Source organism: Lytechinus variegatus, chromosome 1 (assembly GCF_018143015.1).
Source record: "Lytechinus variegatus isolate NC3 chromosome 1, Lvar_3.0, whole genome shotgun sequence".
NCBI classification, from domain to species: Eukaryota; Metazoa; Echinodermata; class Echinoidea; order Temnopleuroida; family Toxopneustidae; genus Lytechinus; species Lytechinus variegatus.
Genome location: NC_054740.1, coordinates 31,050,900 through 31,068,632, shown reverse-complemented (window position 1 = coordinate 31,068,632; position 17,733 = coordinate 31,050,900). Strand labels below are relative to the sequence as shown.

Genomic DNA, 17,733 nt, shown 5'->3' with positions numbered 1-17,733 from the left:
TTATATATAACACAAATTCAATATCAAGGTAAATTACGGTACTCTTCAAGAGAATTTCAGCGCTCTTTGACCAAGACCTTATGATGGGGGTACTCCAATCTGATATTGATGAGTTTAATAAATAAAGTGAAATTTAACAAGCACAACACTAAAATTTTCATAAGTCTTAGAAAAAGAATAAGATGGGGAATTGTCCAGTTTTGAATTATTTGAGTAAAATAGTTTTGTGCATGTCACCATGAATATACACCATGAGTGAGCTTATGATGTCAAGTCCCCCTTTTTCTATTTTTTGTTTCCTGGTATAAAATCTTGATTATTTAATTTTCATTCATCTGCAATGAAAAATACATGTATTTCCCACGTAATGTTGCAATAATTTTAAGCACATTAAATGAGGTCATACATGGAAGAGAAAATCAGGAAAGTGTGTAACTTCATATGACATCAATGAGGAGATGACATGATTTTCTCACTCAGTGGATATTCATGAAAACCTCTTTTTTCACTGAAACAACATAAAACTTCAAATGTCTTGACTTTATTATTTTTCATCATATTTTGAAAAAAAACTTACTATCACTTTGTTTGATTCTACTCTAGATATAAAATTCAAATTATTTATAGCCAGAGTAGCCCTCAATCAATATTGAGCCCTGCACAAATGTAACCTTGAATTAATATTTACAATATTTACAGCGCTTGAAGGATCCTTGTGTCATTAATATAAACTTGTCTTCTTCATTATCCTGAGGAATTCTTGCTCGTTGATTTCACCATCGCCATCTCGGTCTGCCTCATCAATCATTTCCTGTCAAAATTGAAGAGATAAAATAGTTGTTTATACATACATGTAGACAAACTTGTGACACAAAAACCTTTCGTTAAATTTGTCAAGAGGGTGATAGATTCAAAGGCCCGTATTCTGAAGTCGGGTTTAAATTAAACCCTGGTTTAAAGTTGCAGTTTAACTATGGAGAGTTAAACTGCAATTGGGGCACAATCCTCTATTAGTACGTGTTCAATTTATTAACTCCTGTGACACTCGAATCATTTTTAAATGTCTCAGAATGATATCTGAAACATTTTCTTCATTATAAAAGCACAGAGAAACAGAATAGTAAATATAAGAAATATAAGCACAATTTTCGAGTTTTTGGCTCCCCATAATTTTAAACCATACTTAGACCACGGATTAAGTTAAAACTGGCTTCAGAATACGGGCCAAAGAGTATGAGGATTGAAACGCAAGCACATTGGATTCATGATTAAACTTATAAGATTTTTTACTACCAGAAGTTCAGAACAAAGTACAAAAGCTCTGATTATCTGCAATGACGGGAGGGAGGCTGTAACCGTTAAAAATTATTTTGTGATTCGCTGATTAAAATACTGAAATGAAAAACGTTTCACCACTATGAAATCAGAACACAGGTCTATTCAAATGAGAAGATGGCAATTGACAGCACACCATTTCTGTTAGTATTTTTTCTTCTGGTATTTTCTAAAAATATCAGAGATTCTGTATATCAATTTTTTCTCCAAAGATGTAAAACATAGATACATTCCTCATAGAATGGGTCAACTCATTGAAACAAGGGCGAGATCCCTTAACATGTAAGGACCTACTATCATTAAAATACATAATCAGATTGTTCCTTTGAATATATGAATATATCTGTTTCTCATAAATTTGCAACAACTAAAGTCTATAGTTATATGCATCTTATTTCTAATCTGATTTTGATTAATTAAGCAGTTTGCTTCAAAATTCATTCATTCATTCAAGCTATATTTGATGGATATCAGGATGAAGTTGCCCTTCAAATTCAAAATAATTTCTTGGTGAACATTCCCTCTGAAGGAACTGATGCATTCCTGTCTGGCTTGCATTAAAGAATACTGTACTTGGTAATATAGATACCTGTAGCTCTTCATCTGTGAGGTTTTCACCAAGTTCTTTAGCTACCCTTTTGAGATTCTTGAAAGAGATCTTGCCCGTCTCATCGTCATCAAAGAGCTTGAATGCTTTCAAGATCTCCTCTTTAGAGTCCTTTTCACTCTAAAACATGGAAGAAGAAAGAAAATAAAACAATATAAATATAAAATATAAACTTTTTCATGAAGCAACATCATTTACACCTAAAACAAACTTGCATCTACACCCATAGAAAAATGAAATGCCAGTCTATTCTGGACTAGATAGAAATCGTGTTGCATTTGTAATTCCCCCACCCCTGAATGAATTAGCAGACTCCTTTCAGTCATAAAAAAGTTCATGTTTGTATATTGCTCTTTTGACAATATTTAGAGGTCTTTTTATGAAGAGGGATTTTTCGTTCCACGACGCACTATGGATTCAAGAACTTAGAAAGCGTAATACCAAATACCCTTCATAACAATGAACAATATTTATCGAAAACTTGGTGAATCAAAACCTGAACTCTGGAAAAACTAAATATTTGCAAATTTTCATCAGCTCTAAAACTGAGGATGAAACTGTTGTTCGGATTCACCAATTTTCAAGAAAGACTACCAACTGCAATCATTTTATGAGTAATTTCAATACACCTAATGTGTTCTTGATTCCATCATGCGTCGCTGATTGATAACTCCCTATTTATCTGTTAAAACCAAAATTTGAGTATTCTTAGTGAGCATCAAACTCAAGGTGAACAGTAATTATCTACATGAGAGAGTGCTTTGTGGATGAAATCCTTGACTTGTCTAGGCGTATTTTGGAGGTTTGCCAAATAACCATCTTAGGATCGATATGGCGAGGACTTTCTAGGTTATTAAGGCTTATAACACTGGGCTTGAACCCCCCCCCCCCTTTAATTTAAGTCTACCCCACCCCCAAAAAAATCAAACAAGTGTAACACCCGCCGAAAATTCATCGTTTTCAAACGTTGAAAATATAACTTTCATATTCTATTTCTGATTTTGATTAAATTTTGAGCATCATTGTGTGTTTTTCTCTCTATTCAAATAATCATTTTCATGAGGTGGACTCGCCCTTTAAAGAACAAGTCCACCCAACAAAAACTTGATTTGAATAAAAAGAAAAAAAATCAACAAGCATAACCCTGAAAATTTCATTAAAATCGGATGTAATATGAAAGTTATGGCAGTTTAAAGTTTCGCTTCATTTCACAAAACAGTTATATGCACATCTCGGTTGGTATTCCATTATTTTAACATTTTGTGCTTCCGGCAAGGAGGTCCTAAACGTCAAATTCGTAAAAATTGAAATATTGTATAATTCAAACTATAAAACACTTAAGAAATAGTGAGTAAAATCATTGACTCTCTCATTTGGATGTAACTGGCTCGTTCATATTACTATTTTTTTAATTAGCGAAACTTTGAAATGTCATAACTTTTTATTTTACATCAGATTTTAATGAAATTTTCAGCATTGTGCTTGTCTGATTTTTCTCTATTGATTCAAATCAACATTTTTCTGAGGTGGACTTGACCTTCTCTCTCTCTCTTTCCTTCTGTCACATCGATCGACCCTCTTCAATTTTCCTCTACCCAGTTTGTTCATATACACTGTAGGCAGCGGAAGCGGGGGGGGGGGGGGGGGGGGGGGGGGGGGGTCCTGTACCCCTAAATTTTAGGTGGGGGACAAACCCCCCAAAATTTATGTTGACAACTTTTTTTTTGTTCCTTTTGCTTGTCAATTTTTTTCCTGCAGCCCCTAAATTCAGGTGGACCGAAAATCGTTGTGGTCCGCCCTGAAATTCTGGTTGATAACCCTTTTTTTATGCTTGTCAGATTATTTTTTGTTTTGCATCCCTTCGGCTAAATTTTGGGTTGATAACCTTTTTTTGCTTGTCAGATTATTTTTATTGCGTCACCCCCTAAATTTTTGGTTGATAACCCCCCCCTTTTTTTTTTTGCTCCACCGAGACCGTTCTTTGAGACATTCGGCATCTCAAAATAAGTTCTGCGAAATTTCTGAAGTCTGTAAATCCGTCTCTGTAGCTTAATGTCTTTTTTACGTACTTAAAAAAGAGTTCTTGGAAAAAATAATTCGATCTATTGTTGACAGAGAAATATCACAAATTCACATGCCACAAGTTACATAAGCCCCCTAAAGTCCTAGTCCTATACCGTACATGTACCTATAGCTTGTAAATTTTATTGTCCTTTCACAAATAAAAGATAAATAATATTCAGAATACCTTGTAGATTTTCAGTCTTAAGTTTCACAATACATGCTATACACGGTCAGTATTTTCGTGTCTCAGTCGTGATATTCTTCTGTCCAAACATGATTGATAAACTCATAAAACTTGGTGACATTTGTGAATATTAATAAACTGAATATTCATTTGAATCATGGTTTGAATTCATCACGCTTCCAGAGAAATCACAACAATCGATAACCCCCCCCCCCCAGAGTTTTAAAGTTTTGGAAACTTGCTCTGGTAATTTAGAATTACCACACATGTATTTGAGCACATGGGACTACATAAAGTCTACAACTATGCAGTTCACCAGCTTGTCTTATCTGTGAAAAGTAATCCCATTTTCTCTGTTTCCACGGTCGTCACAATAAGTGCAATTATACGTGGCACAGGACGACATCTTAAACTTTGTATCAGGTATAAATTCACATTGAAAAGTGCTGTTATAAAAATTGATTTGGTAAGTATAATTAAGAATTGACACCATTGCCGTGTACTAGACTCTACTCCGATTTTGGCTTTTTGGGGGGAACTCGGCGTGCGGAGGTACCAACTTCCGGTGCTTCAACACGGAATAGGCCAATCAGCGTTATTGTTCCCATCCAGGTAGGGGAGAGATCAGTGATATATTCACAGTATACGCCGTATAAGTTGAAACAACAACAAAGACATTAATTCCACTAGGTTTAATTAACTGGGTCTGGAGAAAAGACTAAGCTCGATTCACATTTTTATTCCACTGAAATATCATTATCGTAATTTAGAATGGACTTATATTATTTTTTTTATATAAACCAGTCTGGAAAAAGACTTTGGACTTATATTAAATTTTTTTAAACAACCGGGTCTGGAAAAAAGACTTGGACTTTTTGGCTATATGAATGCATTGCTATAGGGTTTAGTTTTTCGTTTTAAGTAACCGGGACTGGAGGAAAGACTAAGCTTGATTCTCAATTTACTCTTAGCGCATATATTCACAGTATACGCCGTATAAGTTGAAACAACAACAAAGACATTAATTCCACCAGTTTTAATTAACTGGGTCTGGAGAAAAGACTAAGCTCGATTCTCATTTTTATTCCACTGAAATATCATTATCGTATTTTAGAATGGACTTATATTATTTTTTTTAATAAACGGGTCTGGAAAAAGAATTTGGACTTATATTAAAATTTTTGAAACAACCGGGTCTGGAATAAAATACTTGGAGTTTTGTGCTTTTGAACGCATTGCTGTAGGGTTTAGTTTTTAGTTTTAAGTAACCGGGTATGGAGAAAAGACTAAGCTTGATTCTCAATTTACTCTTAGGGCATATATTCACAGTATACGCCGTATAAGTTGAAACAACAACAAAGACATTAATTCCACCAGTTTTAATTAACTGGGTCTGGAGAAAAGAATAAGCTCGATTCTCATTTTTATTCCACTGAAATATCATTATCGTATTTTAGAATGGACTTATATTATTTGTTTGTAAAAAAAGATTTGTTTGTAAAAAAAGATGATTAAAAGATGATTACAACAGTAAAATGAAACAGTCAGTATTGTTCTTTCATATTTGCTATTCATTGCAGACCTTTGGGTTACAATACTCTACCACATACCCTGCTTCAGTTACACTTACCATCTTGGCAGTCATGAGTTGTAAGAAGTCATTAAAATCAATTGTTCCTGAACCTTCTTTATCAATGTCCTGAATCATCTTTTTAATCTCTTCTTTCTTGGGTTCAAAACCAAGGGCTCTCATAGCAACCTGTTTCAATACAATAGGTGGAAGATAAATCAATAAGGACTGGCTGCTGATAATCGATAGTAGTACTCTAAGGTCAAAATGAAGTGACTTGACCACAGGACACAACCTTGACGGAACTACATGTATCATTTTCAATAAATGCAGTTTTGAAAATATATTAATACTATTGAATTAATACAAAAATTACATTATTTTATGTTAGAGATCCCATATCAGCCAAGCATTTTCGATAAAGGGTTTCAATTTTTAAGTGCAATATGTACAATCATAATTGCTCTTATTCAAAGCCCCCCCCCCCCCCCATTTAATTGTTTCATCTACTAAAGAAGCTCCACATTCAACCCAGGTCCATGGTACAGGACAATAACAATATTTGTGATATTGACAGGGTGTAATACATCAACAATATATGAAGATACATGTTCATAAAAGCAGGAATGGAAATTTTAAAGACTTAACTTGAATAGAGTATTACATACATATTTATTCAAGACAGAAAAGGGCTCTATGTTGTCATAAACTAGAATATGAATTGTCTCCAAGACAACAAAATAGTGTACTGAATGAATTAAAGGGGCACATGCCGCAAATTGTGGAAAATGTAGCAGAGCTTTTTACAATGATTATATATTTTGAACATACGTGTATAATAGAAATATACTTTAATATTTGTATAGCGCAAAAACAATGTATTCTACTGCGCTATAATTAGAGCTGTATATCAAGAAAAGTGATTGTGAATTCAACAAGAAAAATAAGGCCAAAATTCATTTTGGAATATATTCAGACTCCCATGAATAACTAGCTATTGTTGTTATGACATTTCATTCAATGGCAAATGTATAAATGATGAATAGCACAAAAGAAGTTTTCACTGTTATGATTGTTTGATTTATTCTAATCAAACTATTGTTGGAGTTAAGTTGACCTTTAACTTGAAGAACAACACATCATATTAGAATGGAGATGGAATTCCTTCCTACCTTCAGTTCCTTAGCATCAATTGTGCCTGCTCCTTCTGTATCAAATAGATCAAATGCCTCTTGAATCTCTTGTTTTTGTTCTTCTGTAAGCTCTGGCTTTGGACCTTGCTTCTTTCTCTGCCCCCCACCCAGGGTGGTCTTGGTATAACGACTCGTCTGTGGATAGAAAAATTATCAACATATCAGGTATCAAAACACGTATAATAAACAATGAAATTAGCATTACATTGAATAGTTTAATTATGATATCTAAAAAGATTATGGAAATATGTAAAATTGTATTGATCAATTATTTTTCATGATAGAACAATAATAGCACAAAATAAATAATTAGAAGTTTTCAAAATGTGAAATTAAAAGCAATGAAGTAATGCCATAACACACTGTTAACATATATGTATACGGTATATGGGAATTAAGTTAGAAAGTAAAATATGGGGTGGGGGGAACATAAAATATATACTAGTAATAGACAAAGATTTTGTACTATCATTAGAATGAGGAAATATAGATGCTTTTGGTTATATTTTCTGTGTTCAAAGGGAAAGTTGTACTTTTGTGACATCACAAATCTGGGTCTTATTGCCAATAGGAGAATCTCCATTAGAATAGAAATTTTGAAATCCTCATAACTTTCTTTTTGTTTGTCCAGTTGTTTTCAAATTTTCATTTTTCTATTTTCATTACAAATTAACTTGTTTCTAAAGGTTTCATTCTCCTAATTTCTTTTTTTTTCTGGTTAGATCACAATATCTATAGAAATAAGATCTACATGTAAATGCACGGTTTTATACACCTGAAAATATTTGTGCTTACTATTCCAGCTCAGTGACTGGAGTTTACCAGAGACAAAGTTCTCCACTGTTAAGATACTCATCCTAAAGATAATAATTTTTCAGTAGATTTATTTATTTTATTTTATTTTTTGGGGGGTAATATTTCATAGTCACAATTTTGATATTGAGTCCTTTTTTTAATAGTAAATTGCATGGTTGGTTCATGACATCATCCATGGTTAGGACCAGTCATCATATTTACACGGTCTAACTGTGCTTAGTTAAAGGACAAGTCCACCCCAACAAAAACTTGATTTGAATAAAAAGAGAAAAATTCAACAAGCATAACACTGAAAATTTCATCAAAATCGGATGTAAAATAAGAAAGTTATGACATTTCAAAATTTCCCTTCTTTATAAAAACAGTTATATGAACGAGCCAGCTACATCCAAATGAGAGAGTCAATGATGTCATTCACTCACTATTTCTTTTGTTTTTTATTGTTTGAAATATGAAATATTTTGATTTTCTCGTCATTGTCATGTGAAATGAAGTTTCATTCCTCCCTGAACACGTGGAATTCCATTATCTTAACATTTTGTGCTTCAGGCAAGGGGGTCCTAATCGTCAAATTCGTAAAAATTGAAATATTGTATAATTCAAACAATAAAAAACAAAAGAAATAGTGAGTGAGTGACATCATCAACTCTCTCATTTGGATGAGAGTTTACTTGTTAGTGACAAATATGGCCCAAGGTGGCATTATCGAGAAAATGGGAACCAATTCCCATTTTAAACCGGACACATTTTCAAGACAAGACATGTATTCCCTACCAGTGACATACTTCATAGCCGTTGCTGGGGCTGCTTCTGAGCTTCTTAGATCAGATTAAATTAATTGCTGTTTCTTCTCTATAAGTTGAAATTGCAACCAGCAAGGAAAATCCTCCACACACATAGAGTTGTAAATGAACATGCTGGTTTCCATTTCAGTATGTATAATAAAGAAAATTTACTACAGAGATTTATTTTGTCCTTATCCTTATCTCACCAGAAGACTAGAATAGAGACATAAGGGAATGTGAGAATTATTTTTGCAGTTATGATGCTAATAAACCTCAATAGTAGATTGCCCTTGTTCCACTTGCTGAAAGGGGAACTAGAATGTACAACTCAATGGTAAATTCTCCGTACAGTTGTACACAGTGGTGCCCATTTAGACAGTTGTACTAGTTTTGTCAGTGATGATTCTGACGACAGATACAGTTTACTCGTGCGATTTTGTTTTTGTTTCTGATTTAAAATGAATGTCACTGATTTGTTTTTAACTGTATGAAAGTGGTAGAGTGATCTCAAAGATCAGGGAAATACAGATGGATTAATCATCATTAATGGTCCATTGTCAATATCATCTGTCACCAATGGAAATAATATCAAGTGTGGAAGAGGGAACCAGATGCATGGAGAGCTTTGGCAATGTAACAACAATTTTATGCAAAAAAATCTTTCCATATGGCATTAAATCTTTTTTTTAACATGAAATCTCTGAAGCTGGCCTTAATCACTCCTAGTACCAGGTCAAAATATGACGGTATTGACTTCTCAGGCAACAATAGCGGATATATGGGGTAGTGCATTTTTGTAGAAAGTAGGCACCGGTGGTACGACACAAATGCATAGGATGGCGACATTTACAATCAAAATTCAAATTTTAATATTTGCTAAATAAAACTTTTTATCGATAAATTGTTCTTCAAAACGGCATTTCGTAACATCACTCATCGACGCTACGTCATAACGAAGTTGTTCACGGAATCACGGGTCAAGCATATTGTATTTGCAGTGTTTACAAATGGATACACGAGATCGGTCATGTAAAAAACCTCTCATTTATCTGATTTTTTTTGCAAAATGGTCATACCTTTAACTACCTTTAAGCTCATTAGGTGTATAAAGGTATATAATTTCATAACATTTTAGTTTAAAATGCAATCGGTATTTGCAATGTTAAAATAAAACAAGTGGAATGCCTCTGGCCGTCTCACCTGCATCACGCGGTTCAATATACATGTAGCATTAGTGCTGACTTTGAAAACTACTCTAACTCGCACAAGATGTTCAGTGATACATGGTTACTTTTATGTCCACTTTTTATAAACTAGACCAATAAACTTACAGAGATATGATGGTTATTCAACAAAAAAAACCCAACATGGCCAAAGTTCATTGACCTTACATGACCTTTGACCTTGATCATGTGACTTGAAACTCGCACAGGATGTTCAGTGATACTTGATTACTCTTATGTCCAAGATTCATGAATCAGATCCATAAACTTTCAAAGTTATGATGGTAATTCAACAGATACACCCAATTCGGCCAAAGTTCATTGACCTTTGACCTTGGTCATGTGACATGAAATGCGCACAGGATGTTCAGTGATACTTGATTACTCTAATGTCCAATTTTAACAAACTAGACCAATAAACTTTCAAAGTTATAATGGTAATTCAACAGATACCCCCAATTCGGTCAAAGTTCATTGACCCTAATGACCTTTGACCTTAATCATGAGAGCTGAAACAAAAATGTTCAGTGATGCTTGATTACTATTATGTCCATGTTTCATGAATCAGATCCATAAACTGTCAAAGTTATGATGGGAATTCAACAGATACCCCCAATTCGGCCAAAGTTCATTGACCCTAAATGACCTTTGACCTTGGTCATGTGACATAAAACTCACGCAGGATGTTCAGTGATAATTGATTAACCTTATGTCCAAGTTTCATGAACTAGGTCCATATATTTTCTAAGTTATGATGACATTTCAAAAACTTAACCTCAGGTTAAGATTTCGATGCTGATTCCTCCAACATGGTCTAAGTTCATTGACCCTAAATGACCTTGGTCATGTGACATGAAACTCTAATAGGATGTTCAGTAATACTTGATTAACCTTATGGCCAAGTTTCAGAACTAGGTCCATACACTTTCTAAGTTATGATGTCATTTCAAAAAGTTAACCTCAGGTTAAGATTTGATGTTGACGCCGCCGCCGTAAAAGCGGCGCCTATAGTCTCACTCTGCTATGCAGGTGAGACAAAAAAATGAAGGGAATTCCCTTCTTGTCAGTAAAGGCACTGGTCCAAAACTTGGGATTGTCCCAGAAAACAAGGATATCCTCATAAACCAATACAAATCATGGCTTGAAAAATTGAGATTGTCCTTGTTTGTGGGACATAGACGGTAATGAAAGTGCTAACAATAGATTCAGTGCCCTCAATTCTCTCCAGTTCACTGTCTATTTTCACAACTTGCCATCTTCCAGTAATTTTATGAAACCTGATGTGTTTACATTGACAAGCGCACTTGATTGGTGCACTGGTGTCAGCACTTGACACGTGAATGAACTATCCTAGATTTCTTGTGTGGAGAAATCTTTCAAAACTGAGACAGTTCCTGTAAAATCTGGCAAGATCCTAATTTTCTGACCAGCGCCTCTTCGTACTGCTTGTTGTAAAGTTGTAGTCTAAGTAAGTTCGCTAGGCACAGTCCCATAAGCCTGTCCAGGCTCTGTGATGTACATGTACTCACAATATCAAAATCATAAACAATACCATCATGGAGTCCTCTAACTATAATAATAACACTAATAATGAAACGTTTTTGTATAGCGCAAAATACATAAGCAAAGTTGCATGTCTTTAAGCGCTTTTTACAAAAGGAATGGAGATGAAGAGGAGAGCACCGGGTTCTTACACTAATTGTTTACAAAATGGTGAATAAATGTGTTTTCAAGCTATTTCTAAACTTTTCGTATGATTGAATGTTTCAAAGATATTCTGGCAGATTATTCCATAAAATAGCAGTTGCATGTGAAAATTAACTTTTTCCATATGACTTTGTCATAGTATGTGGGACCTGAACTAATGACTTTTTACTTGAACATAGCATTCTGTCAGGTTTATATGGTGTTAACAGTTCAATAAGATACAATGGAGCAAACTGATGGAAACATTGGTAGGCGAATAGAAGTACTTTGCAGTGTATACGAGATTGGATAGGTAGCCAATGTAAGTTTTTTAAGACTGGGGAAATTGGTTCATGTTTCTTTGTTCGTGTTACGAGTCGCGCTGCTGAATTTTAAACGAGCTGTAATCTATGAATTTGACGATACGGAAGACCAAAAAGCAAGCTTTTACAAAAATCAAAATGGCACATAACAAAAGCATGAATTAGGCGCTCAGTAGTTGTCTTATTCAAAAAGGTGCAAATTTTGCCTATTTTATACAGTCCATAAGATGCTGACCGACATTTTTGTGAAACAAAATGTTCAAAGGTGAATTTATCATCAAAAGTAACCCCTAAGTTTTTACATGTTTTGGTTGCGTGAACAAGAGTGCTATCGAGATCTAGTGTCAGTATTGGGTTACTTACTCTATAGCGAGAAGAAACATGAAGAAATTCAGTCTTGATATTGTTGAGTTTCAAACCATTTCGTTGAGACCACTCTTTGACTGATCGTACACAATTTGATATTTTTGTAGTAATGTCTTTATCATTATTTCTTTAAAATTTTTTGAACCCCATGTGTATCAATTATATCCTCTAGAGGAGAAGTATAGAGTGAATAAAACTGGGCCGTGTACGGACCCTTGAGGCACCCCTTGAGAAATTATGTGTCTGGATGACCGCTCGTTTCCGATCACTACAGTGTGAGTGCATTGGGATAAGTAAGACTCTATCCAGGTATGTGTTATTCCATCAATTCCGAAGTGCATTCTTAAGCATCGTAACAAAATGTCATGTTTAATTGTATCAAACGTGCAGGAAATATCCAGCAGCACAAGAACGACTTCGTCTCCTCTATCAAGAGATAAAAGTATGTCATTTGTTACTCGCAAAAGAGCTGTTTCAATGCTATGGTACGAGAGGTTACCAGATTGTGACTTTGCATACAAACTGAAGGTACTTAACTTAAGTACTGTTGAAGTTGAGATACAGCTATTCTTTCTAGCAGTTTACCAAAAAACATAAGATTTGCTATTGGGCGATAACTTTTCAGATCGTTTACATCAGAGACTGAGCGTTTTAATCTAGGCAAGATATTTGCACTCTTAAATGTTTCTGGAAAAGAGCCTGTCGTTAATGAATTATTAATAACTTGTGTCATAAAAGGTAATAATTCGTTTAAGGAACTTCTTCATAAAAGAAGTGGAACTGGGTCTAATTCACATGTAGTTGAAGAAGAAGTTTTGATGAACTTTGCAACCTCATCCTCAGTCACCTTTATACCTTTATACCGCATCTACTGGAAAAATACAGTTGTGTCTGCAGTCAAGTTTCCAGGTCTATCTTGTACTGTACGTTGTCTTCCTAGCTTGGATAAATCGCTATCTGTGCTATTTGTCCTTTGCTGTGCCAATGCAGTGACTAGTACTATTCCCATGCATTAGCATAATGCCATGCAGACCAAAACTTGTCTAGTTTTGTTTTGAAGTGATTGACTGTTGATGCTGTGACTACTTCAGCAGGCAAAGAATTCCAGTCGCTCACCACTCTAACACTGAAGGTGTTTTGCCTCACACTCAACCTACTCCTTTTCAGAAAAAGCTTGTAAGGATGACCACGGGTTGCTTGAGTGGAAGCTGATGTGAAGAACAGGTCTCTATTCACATCATCAATGCCGTGGATTATCTTATAGACTTGAATCATGTCACCTATTCGTAGTCTGTACTTGATGGAAGGTAATTTCATTGCACGTAGCCTTCTGCCATAGTCCATTCCTTCAGGGTTGGTACTAGCTTGGTTGCTCGTCGCTGGACTTTCTCAATAGCCTTCAGGTCAGAGGTATATCTTGGGTACCATATCCCATTTGCATATTCCAGAATTGGTCTCATAAGTGACTTGTATAACCTCTTGATGTTGTCTTTGTCTCTATGCACAAAGGTTCGTCGAATCGTAGCAAGCACACGGTTTGCTTTCAAGACTGCACTGGCTACTTGGGAGTGGAATTTCAGTTGAGAGTCCATGATGACTCCCAAGTCTCTTTCCTCTGAAACTTCCTCCAGCATATCTCCATCTAGATGATACTGATGATGGGAATTTTGATGACCAAGATGGAGGTATCTGCACTTTGCTGTATTGAACTGAAGCTGCCACTTCTTGGACCACTTAGCTAACTTGTCTAAGTCACAGATCTGAAGTGACTGAAAGATGAGATTGCAAGCTTCTCAGGGAATTCCGAGACTGTTGTCAACAGTGGATGACAGCAGCTGATCAGTGATTAGCTCAACTTTCTCTGCAAAATATTTCAAAAAGCGCTCTGGCAAAGATATTTCAAAACTATCATTATTTGGAAGGATATTTGATGATTTTGGTCGTAAGAGGTGTTCAACTTTCCTGAAAAATTCCCGCGAGGAACAATCTTTGAGCTGATTTCAGTGATATCTTTGCTTGGCTAAAGTGAGTTAATTATTGTAATGATGCGAGGCTTTCTTAGATCTGGCGGTCAATTTCAAGACCATATGGTACTATAGAGTACTGGTCGTTAAATGATTTAGTAGAATTAACTAACATGAGAGCGGGTGTCAAAAAAATCAAGCATAATTTCCATAAATTATATTATTTATTTTTTATCCCCATAATTAATTAAATTGGCCAAATCAACAGAATTATAAGCCAAACATTGCATTGTCAACCTCATTTCACCACACGGAGAATAATAGTAGCAGTGAACAAGGTTTGCCTTATTTACTGAATGAATGGCACATTCCACAGCACAGCTTGGCTGACTTTCAAATGAATAATTGAGACGTCTAACGTTAGATGCAATAAAGTAAAACCACTAACATAAATCTTAGCGAATGGGACCGAAGTTACGAATTGAAACATCTCAAAAAAACACCTTTCCTACACATTGGGTCATTGTCGGTATAATTCTTTGCTCTCTTTGACTCTGACAGACGAATTATATCCAAGTATCAAAAGTTGCTGATACATACCATTCTCTTCGTTACTTCGGAATGAAAATCTTGATGTTTAGATCGCCTTTCCTTCCCAATATGTTTCCAAACACAAGTTCATCACCTTCGAGACGTTATGTCGGCGGTCATTCCAGCGACGTGATTGGCTAGCTGCGCTGCTAGCTCTGTACGAGATGTACGGTATACTACATTGTACGTACTGACACTGACTGTCTGGATATCGGTGGAATAGGTCCGTTGTTAAAAAAAAACTCATAGATCTACTCATCAGGGGAGCGTTTCATGAGAGGCAGGGGCCGCGGAACGGTTTCCAAGGGGGGGGGGGGCTGACCATGCAAAAATGACAATCCTACTGTCATTTTTACGTTTTTGTACGCGGTTTAAGAAAGAAATTAAGTGGGGGGGGGGGGGGGGCTGAGCCCCCACCCCCCGCTTCCGCCGCGGCCCCTGAGAGGACTAGTACGGTGTCGGACGTTTTAGTATCCGACAGTTACCATATCAGTGCTTCACTGCTCCGTTCACTGCTTCTCATCAAATTCTAGGATAGTTACCAGATCAAACAAACGTCATTATTTTAGAACCATAATTAGCTTATTGCACTAATTGTTACATTGTTAAAAGCGAAATATAATGTTATAAATGAATTCTTTGTCATATAAAACTATGAAATACCTGTGTTATTCATGTTTTGGGGCATTAATTCTTGATATAAAATGACAAAGGAATGTATATTTATATGTAATTATATTGCTCATGTATTTTATTTAGCGCATTTTTGGTGTTTCGAAAGCACATTTGCTCTAATAAAATGCTGATAGTTCAAAAACAAGCACTTAGATATAAAATTTTGGTGAAAACGACATGGATTTTGAATAAAGTGCAGCATTTATTGTACGTTTGTAGTTTGTTACTGAAATTTCACATTTTTTAGATTGGGATGTTGTTATCTCTTACGTCATTTTTAAGAACTGACAGTGCTGTTAAACTTAAAATTGCAAAAAATAGCACTATGAATAGATTCTCCATTCTAACAATACAATTATTGACTCTCTTGCGAAATTTGATGATTTTTTCATGTATTTTGACTGAGTAATAGAGAATTAAACTCATTGTAGTAATCTTGGGCGGTCTAAATGAATGCCAAATTCTTTTGAATGCGCGATTTTTAAGAACATAAATTTGGGTGAACTTTGAAGCCCTATATAGCAAAAAAAAGCACATGGACCTATGCTAATTTTTGCATATTTCTAAAGTATCTATGACATGGATTTCATTTAGCAGTGGAACGTCCTTAAACATTCACTTTTGAATGAACATGTGGAATGTGATTAGCTCTCTTTTACGTTATTGGAAAAAAATGCAATTGCCAAGTATGAAAATCTGTCACAAACCTCCTTTCATAGTTCATTTGATTTGATTTTCATGAAAATCCCAATGTCTATATGCATCAGTGAGCACACAATATTCGAAAATTATGCAAAATAGCCCCACTCAGTTCCGTATCGAATGGTATTGTGGTGTGCGCACCTTTAGGATAGTGTTACTCAAATTATTGGTGGATGCAGAATTTGAAAGTAGAAGGTGCCGAGAAATTGGGGGAGGGGAGCTAATAAATTTTCAATTTTAAGATGTTTCAACATGTTATAAAGGATACTACCATAAACCCCTATGATGATACACCACAAAGAAATGTGCCCACTCAACCATGAACCGGGGCCATGAACATACGTTATCAAAATTTTGTGCGGAGCGGATAGTAAATCAACGTTCACACGATCAAAAACCAACCTTTGCCCAACTTTGTATTTACCCATTCAGAAAAAAATCCTTGTGACCTTAAAAAATGGTCATTTTTAATTCAATCTTTGATCACTCATGCATGACGCAACCGATCAATCTCATTTCCCCCCAGGAGTTGCTTGATGAGTGTAAAAAACCACCTACGAATATTAATCAAAAATTATTCGTTCAAAAGTTACAGCATTTTTTTTTTGGGGGGGGGGCTTACTCTTTTTGTTGTGTAAATATTGAACATATGTTAATTAGTCCATTATGCTAAATTATTCTAATCAAGACAATGTCATTGGTTAAAAGGGAAAATAATTGTGACTTACTTGCATTATACTCATTAGGTTGCACATAAAGACGAAAATTTACGCTTGGTAAGGTTGAACCATGCACTGGCGTACTGATGAGGGGGATGGGGGCTCTTGTCCCCCCCCAAAAAAAAAATCCACGACCAAGAGAAAAAGAACAAGGAAAGGTAAAAAAGGAACGGGATATGGTGAAATATGAAATCATTTTTTAATATTCTGTCAAAATCTATCACAAACATGGATTTTCGTAATAAAAATATAGAAATGTTTGCTTTTTGTTTTACACGATACGCCATATCGAGCACCCTCATATTTTTTTCTCATTACGCCACTGAGTTGAACAAAAGTATAAACAAATGAAAGCTAATATGCTGGAAATGCAGATATCTCATTAAGACACATATTTCATAAATGAGTGTATTTTTTGCTTGTATTGTGTAGGGTGTAGGCCTATACAGTATAAGTCTTTTGAGACTGGAACAGAAACGTTTCGCCTTCTTTTCATTTTTTTTGTCATTAGAAGCTTTTATACAATATGAATAGCAATTCTTTGGAAATATGTTTTTTTTTCTTTTGAAATCATGTAAGTATAGTCATTCATTGATATATATATATATATATATATATATATATATATATATATATATATATATATATATATTTTCGGCATCACCAATTTTCCCAAAGGGTAGATAGCTCTGGGGAACCTTGATTTAAGCTACGCCTACCATTGTTCTCTTCATCCATTTCTTTCCAATATTTAAATAAAAAAGAGTTGCCAAAAGCTGTTGTACATGTATAACTTTACACACATATATATATATATATATATATATGTGTGTGCATCATATATATGCATAATTACATATATTTTAAAAATATTGATCTGTTCCCCCTCGGATCGAACCACTGATCTGAATATTATCTGTTTGATATATT

At 34.9% G+C, this 17,733-nt stretch overlaps 1 protein-coding gene across 1 annotated transcript; it reads right to left on the bottom strand.

Moving 5' to 3' along the window:
- Positions 1 to 14,862, bottom strand: LOC121411176 (caltractin). Its single transcript, XM_041603743.1, has 5 exons — positions 14,717 to 14,862; positions 6,933 to 7,088; positions 5,821 to 5,949; positions 1,925 to 2,062; positions 1 to 811 (listed from the first exon to the last, which is right to left on the bottom strand). Exons 1-5 carry the CDS (start codon positions 14,717 to 14,719, stop codon positions 722 to 724), a joined length of 516 nt encoding a protein of 171 aa, XP_041459677.1. The 5' UTR covers positions 14,720 to 14,862; the 3' UTR covers positions 1 to 721.
- Positions 14,863 to 17,733: the final 2,871 nt, after the last annotated feature.